The sequence below is a fragment of the Ammospiza nelsoni genome, chromosome 2 (assembly GCF_027579445.1).
Source record: "Ammospiza nelsoni isolate bAmmNel1 chromosome 2, bAmmNel1.pri, whole genome shotgun sequence".
NCBI lineage: Eukaryota > Metazoa > Chordata > Aves > Passeriformes > Passerellidae > Ammospiza > Ammospiza nelsoni.
Genome location: NC_080634.1, coordinates 31,065,994 through 31,072,246, shown reverse-complemented (window position 1 = coordinate 31,072,246; position 6,253 = coordinate 31,065,994). Strand labels below are relative to the sequence as shown.

Genomic DNA, 6,253 nt, shown 5'->3' with positions numbered 1-6,253 from the left:
GTCCGCGGAGCGCGGCGACGGCTGCGGGCGCCTGTCCGGGGAGGGGGGAAGCTTCGACACCGGGACGAGGAGGGCGTGGAGGTCGGGGGGGATGCGGGGGCGAGGGGCCGCAGAGCGCACCCGGAGCCCCGGCTCGGGCTGGGCAGGGCGGAGCTGCCAGCCTGTCGCCGCCTCTCCTCGACGGAGTGTCCGCACCGTGGGGAGCGCAGGCCGGGGCGCTGCTCCGACGAAGCTCGCAGCCACCGGCGCCACGGTGTGTGGAGGGTCCGGAGAGGGAGGGCTCCTTGCCGCTGGTTGGAAGTCCAGAGTTTAACACGAGCAGCCCCCGAGGAGGGCGGAGGGTGAGGAGGCAACCCGCCGTCCCTACGTCCTGCCCAGGCGAGGCGGAGATGCTGGAGCAGGGGCCGTCCCGGGCCTTTCCGCGCCCCCCGGCGCGGGGACTCTTACTGCGGCGGGGGGCGCGGGGACCGGGCCGCTCCGCGCCGCGGGACAGCCACCGGCCCGCCCGGAGAGCCAGCCTGGTCCCGGCGCCGCTGCTGCCCGGCTGCTTGTGCTCCTTCCTCCGCACCGTCCGCCGCGTCCCTGTGCCCCGGCATGCCTCCCAACCTCACCGGCTATTACCGCTTCGTCTCCCAAGAGAACATGGACAATTACCTGCGCGCTTTAGGTAACGCTCCCCTCCCCATCGCGCTTCCTCCTCCCCTTTAGTTCCGTATCTCCAAAAAGTTAGGAGTCGGAAAGGGGAAAGAGGAAGGGAATTGGGAACCTTCTGGTCCTTCGTCTCCTACCACCACTTTTGCGCTGTGGTAGGAGAGGAAAAGAGGTACTATGGCTGATGCTCCTTGGCTAAAAGAGTGGAGGAGCTCTGCTGGAGGAGCGACCTGGGTCGTCCACACATCTCCCCTCTTTCTCATCCTCTAGATATCAACGTGGTCCTGCGAAAGCTGGTCTGCCTACTGAAGCCGGACAAAGAGATTATCCACACGGGAGATCACATGGTCATCCGCACCATCACCTCCCTGCGGGACTATGTTATGGATTTCGACGTGGGAGTCCAGTTTGAGGAAGACTTGGGACCCGTGGATGGACGCAAGTGCCAGGTGAGAAAGCCGAGCAGTGCAGTTTCACAGGGGACTGGGGTATGCTAAAGAGTTCAGGGACTTGCTCAGCTTTTCGACTCAATACCCAGGTGAGAACCAAGCCCAGAGCTGGCATGCCCCTGCAGGTCCAGGAGTAAGTGGTTCTATGAGTAAATCACTCACTGCCAAGAGAATGAGCAGCAGAGAGCCAGAAACCAGTTCTCTGGGATCCGGAGGATATTATCCTCTGGAGCAAAGCCCTGAAAAGATAGAATGTTGGGCCACTTGGCAAGAACTCTGTTGTTGCACTTGGAAGCCAGAGGGTCATTCACCTCCAACAAAGACCATCTGTCCCAAGGAACCACTGAAGAGACACCAGATCAGGGACTGCATTTGATATTGTATCGGAGACGAACAGCCAGTGTCAGCGCTGGAAACATGTATCACGCTGATCCATTTGTCTCAGGACCATGTCTCCCCTCTCCTTCCCTTCAGACAACCGTGTCCTGGGAGGGGGATCAGCTGGTGTGCGAGCAGCTCGGAGAGAAGAGGAACCGCGGCTGGAGGCACTGGTTGGAGGGGGACCAGCTGCATCTGGTGAGGAGGGATCCGGTGCAGCTTGCAAAATCCCGGTCACAGCGAGTGGGGGGACACAGTGTTGGCTCTGAGCCGGCCCTGCAGTTTCCTTCCCCCTTCTCTGAGACTTCATCCCCGGCTCTGCGGGGGGCAGCCACCGCTGCACACAAACATCCGCCTTCAGGGTTTAAAAGTTAAACGTTCAACAGCTCCACAAAGGCGATGTCCCTTCCCTGCCCTGCAGCCAGACCCGCAGGGGCTTTGGGAGGGCTCCAGCCAGCAGCGGGAGGGCTGGCAGAACTGGGGAGAGGCAGGAGAGGATCCAACCTCAACTCCTCTCTTGCTTCCCCTTTCCCAGCGCATGACTGCCGAAGACGAGGTCTGCGTCCAGGTTTTCCAGAAGGTGAAGTGAGCGCTCCCCGCAGAGATGCCCGGGCGGGACCCGCGCTCCCCAGTGCGAGAAAGAAAAAGAAACACGACCAGATCGAGCCGAGCCCTCCCGTAGCAGCGTGTTTTCTTGAGCCTCGCCCACCGGCCAGCGGCGGCCGGGCCGGCCGGGGGTCACGGCTGGGCCGGGCCGGCGGCAGCGGGAGGCGGGCAGCGGGACGGGCCGGGGCGGGACCGCTGGGCCGCCGGCGGCGCGGAGGCTCCTTTCAGAATAAGAGCGCTCGGGGAGGAGCGGGGCGGGGGCTGCCCCGGCACCGGCCCGGCCCCGCAGCTCCCGCGCTCCTCCCGCCGCCCCACCGCGGCCGGACCCCGCCGTGCCCGCCGGGATTGGGGGATCTGTGCCCGAGTGGGCAGGGGTAGCTTAGGCTGCTTCTGCAGGCATCACCTGCCGTCTTCTCTGGTCCTCTGGGATGATGCATTCTTCCCGGGATTGTAGGATCATAGAATCATGGAATGGCTTGGGTTGTAAGGATGTTAAAGATCATTTAGTTCCAGGCCTCCCCTGGAATTCAGAAGAAATTCTTCTTCATTGAAATGGACTACCCAAGGAGGTGGTGGAGTCACCATCCCCAGAGGCGTTCACAAAATGATTGGATGTGACCCTTGCTGCCATGGTCTCTTTGAAAAGGTTGATGATCGGTCAAAGGTTGGATTTGATGCTCTTGGAGGTCTTTTCCAACCTAAGTGATTCTGTGATTGTGTGACATTTCACTTAGATCATGTGGCTTAAAGCCTTGTCCAGTCTGAACTTGAGCACTTCCAGGGATGGGGCAGCCACAGCTTCTTGGGGTCCTCGAGCAGGATGGGTAGGATCAGAACTTGTCCTTCAGAGTCTAGGATTCTCACCTGGTGGTGTGAAGGGGAGGGCTGGAGTACTCAGCCCCATGTTCACCACCTTCCTGAGGAGGTCCCATGGGTGAGGAAGGGTCAGGATCTCTTTGTGGGGTCAGAAACCACAGCCACCTCTCTAGCCCCAGCATTCCTTCTGGCATTCTTGGTGGGGTCTCCTCACAACCATCCGCTGGTTCACAGCTTTCTGCATCTGGAGACCAAGGGGCACAACCAGAGGAGGTGAGGTCCCCTGAAAATCCAGACCCATGCCACAAAGAGAGCTGTTCTTTAATTATGACACTTTACGCGTTGGGCACAAGTCCACAGGCAGTTATTCCTGAAAAATAACCTTCTGTTACCCCCCAACAGAAGGTTGAAAGACAGGGTACACAAAAATGTACAACTGCTGACACCACAAAGAGCCAAGAGATTGGCAGATTTTTAAAATATAAGCCCTTTATTTTTTCTGCCGGCAATCATTTAAAAATAGTGTTTTCTGGAGAACTTCTTTTCAGGAAACTGCGAAGATGAGAGCCATGAGAAAAGCATTACTTCAGAACATGTGATAGGCAAAGGCTTGGGGAGCTGCAGCTGTGCCTACAGTGTCAACCTCTGACTCTTTATGGTTGTATCTAGAAACATATGAGACAGGAGCACCCTGTCAGTATCCACAATCCACAATTTGGGTGCCACAATCAAAGCCAGTGAGCAGTCAGAGGAGGCCATCCAGCACATCTGCTGTGTGCAGACCTCCTCAGCCCATCACTCCTTCTACCACAGGGAACCTCTACATGACCTTTGTTGTATCATGAAGCTGCAGAAGGCAGAGCAGCTGGAGCTGGTTCCACTGCTGCCCTCTTTGCACTCTTCCATGCCACAAGAACACCCTCAGAGCTGCTCCTGATGCCCAGCACTGAGCCCACCTCACCATGTCCAGACCGGCATCTTCCAGACTGTGTGATCAACAACTAATCTGCTCATTCCAGGCCTTGCACCACAAGCTGGTACAAACTCTCCTCTTCTGAGCCTTCATTCTGGTTGGATGGCAGACACTATTGCCTTCAGGTGATTAGCCAGACTTTTCTGCCATCCACGTAATTTTCCCGTCAGCCTGTGAGGTGATAGGCCAAGTAGATTGCTTCTGACTCACTGCCAGCCATCATGTATCCATGACAGCCTCTCTTCTTCAGGAATCATCTGATTGGGCCAGAACCACGGATAAGAGTCATTACTCACTTGATGTGGTCCCCACACTAATGATAATCATAGGGGATAGTACTGCAACATATTCTAGGCCTTCAGGTAGTAACTACCTGCATTAATAATCCAGTTTTTCCTTTCACAATCATGAAAGGTGTGATGCCTAAGTCAGATGGTGACTTTACCCCACAGAACTGCATTGCTGAGACATGAGGCTATGGGAAGTGAGGATGCCACTGTAAAGCAGGGGAAAGTTGTGATATTGGGAGGACTTAGGTGGGAGGAGGTGTGATATTGGTGAGTGGCTGGTGCTGCAGAACTGTGTACCCCTCAGGGTATTACACTTGGTTCTGCTCCTTGATTTAGAAGACACAGAAATAGACTGCCAAGGTGCTGTTGCTGCTGCTCACCATCTCATATCAGGGGAAAGACCCACTGTTTGAGTCCTGAACCTTCTTTTGGTCTTGATCATCCTCTCCCTACCGGCCAGAGCTGCAGAAGCAGCATGATTTGTCTGAAAGAGCCACTCTCTCACAGGCCTGACTGTGTGAAGGCCAAGCCCAATGGCAGTGTCCCCAGAAGGCTCCAACCAAGCCTTTGGGTACTTTGGGTAGTCAAACCTATGGGGTTGAATGTAGAGTGCCCTGGGGAAGCAGCTCAGTGTTTATAGGTGAGCCTGGGTCTGCAGCCCTGCTGTGCTGTAGGGTAGGTGGTATAGCTGTAAGAGACCAAACAGAGGTAGTTCTCTGTCCTCCTTGACTCAGGCTTGAGGATAAAGTATCCAGCTCCTTCTTCACTGTGGACAAGAGGATCTAGTCCACATGCCAGAAGATATTTTCATGGTTTCTGAGTCTGTAAAGCAGATTTCTTTCCAACGACCTCCTGCAAGACACTGTATTCAAAGCAGGGCTCTTGCTCTATAAGAGGATGTTGTCATTTTTGACCATGCTGAAGATCTACAGTTTTTTTACTTTTCTCTGATATTGTCTGTATTCATTGTCCAGAGCACTTGTGATGCAGCTGAGGCCCACAGGCAGCATACAGGGGCCAGTTTTGGCATTCTGTGGTCCTACATATATTCCGTGGTCATACAGGAATTCTGCCCCTAAGCAAAGATGGGCACATACGTCCTTCCAAGGAAAAACCATGCTATTTCTTGGCCCAGCCCAGCAGGAGGAAGAGGATTGCCCGGAGCCCCTGAAGGGCAGGCCAGCAGTGGGAGTGCTGGAGCTGCGCTGAGGGTGCCGCTGTGCTGTCCCAGCCAGGCGGCTCTGGGATGTGTGTTAGGGGAGAGCTGCTCGGGCTGGATGTGTCCCCAGCCAACCACCCCTGCTTCACCGGCTGAACTCGTCTCCTGTCATCCCAGATGGTGCTGTCGGGACGGGAAAAGGCATTGAGGACATGGCAGATGTGCTTTGAAAGTGTCACGGGGCACTCCCAGTAAGTGCCCCCTGGATAGAGGATTGCTTGTCAAGGACACAGCGAAATTATCTGCTTCCACAAAGGATCCCCAGGGCTGTCTGTCTGTCCGTGCTTTCCCAGAGAACACTCTTCCCACTGCTTTCCAGGTGTGGTTTCTGAGTAAGAAACCGCTCCAGCATGGCACAGCACAGCAGTGAGCCTGCCCAAGTGTGTTCATCATGCAGAGCACATCAGGAAGTACTGGGATAATGTTCCATCTTTAATCTTAAATCTGATATGTGGGGCCATATGGTATTGTAGCAGTGGCATTAATTATGTGTTTATGTCATCTTTTTGGGATAATAATTCAAAGAGGTTTGATGAACAGGTTCTCTAGTACACTTCCATAAATATCCCAAAGCTGCTTGCTTCATTCTTTTTAACACTATTTTCATCTTTGTTTTTGTGGCTGTGAATTGCTTCCTCTGATTTCAATGCAAGACACTTCCTAACCTCTCTGAAGCCACTCATAATTCCAAGGAAAAACACTAAAATTGTGTTTTATCTCTTCCACCAAAGCCTGAAAGCCAAGAAATTTTAAACTTCATAAAACTGGGGACATAAATACATGTCTTGGGCACTATGTTGTTAAAAGCCTGAAAGGGGTTTTCAAGTTTCTATATTTTCTCATTTCCCCATTAAATAGAGGGCCTTATCTA

At 54.4% G+C, this 6,253-nt stretch overlaps 1 protein-coding gene across 1 annotated transcript; it reads left to right on the top strand.

Annotated features, from left to right (window-relative positions):
* The first annotated feature begins 409 nt into the window (after positions 1-409).
* On the top strand, positions 410-2,148 carry RBP5 (retinol binding protein 5). The gene is made up of 4 exons (XM_059466335.1): positions 410-667; positions 922-1,100; positions 1,575-1,676; positions 2,014-2,148. Exons 1-4 carry the CDS (start codon positions 595-597, stop codon positions 2,065-2,067), a joined length of 408 nt encoding a protein of 135 aa, XP_059322318.1. The 5' UTR covers positions 410-594; the 3' UTR covers positions 2,068-2,148.
* The last annotated feature ends 4,105 nt before the right edge of the window (positions 2,149-6,253 follow it).

Bases quoted from the DNA above. Each gene is read 5' to 3' on its own strand.
- RBP5 (XM_059466335.1), top strand. From the start codon at position 595: ATGCCTCCCAACCTCACCGGCTATTACCGCTTCGTCTCCCAAGAGAAC. The intron at 668-921 runs GTAACGCTCCCC...CTCATCCTCTAG, and splicing joins CAATTACCTGCGCGCTTTAG to ATATCAACGTGGTCCTGCGA. The intron at 1,677-2,013 runs GTGAGGAGGGAT...CCCCTTTCCCAG, and splicing joins AGGGGGACCAGCTGCATCTG to CGCATGACTGCCGAAGACGA.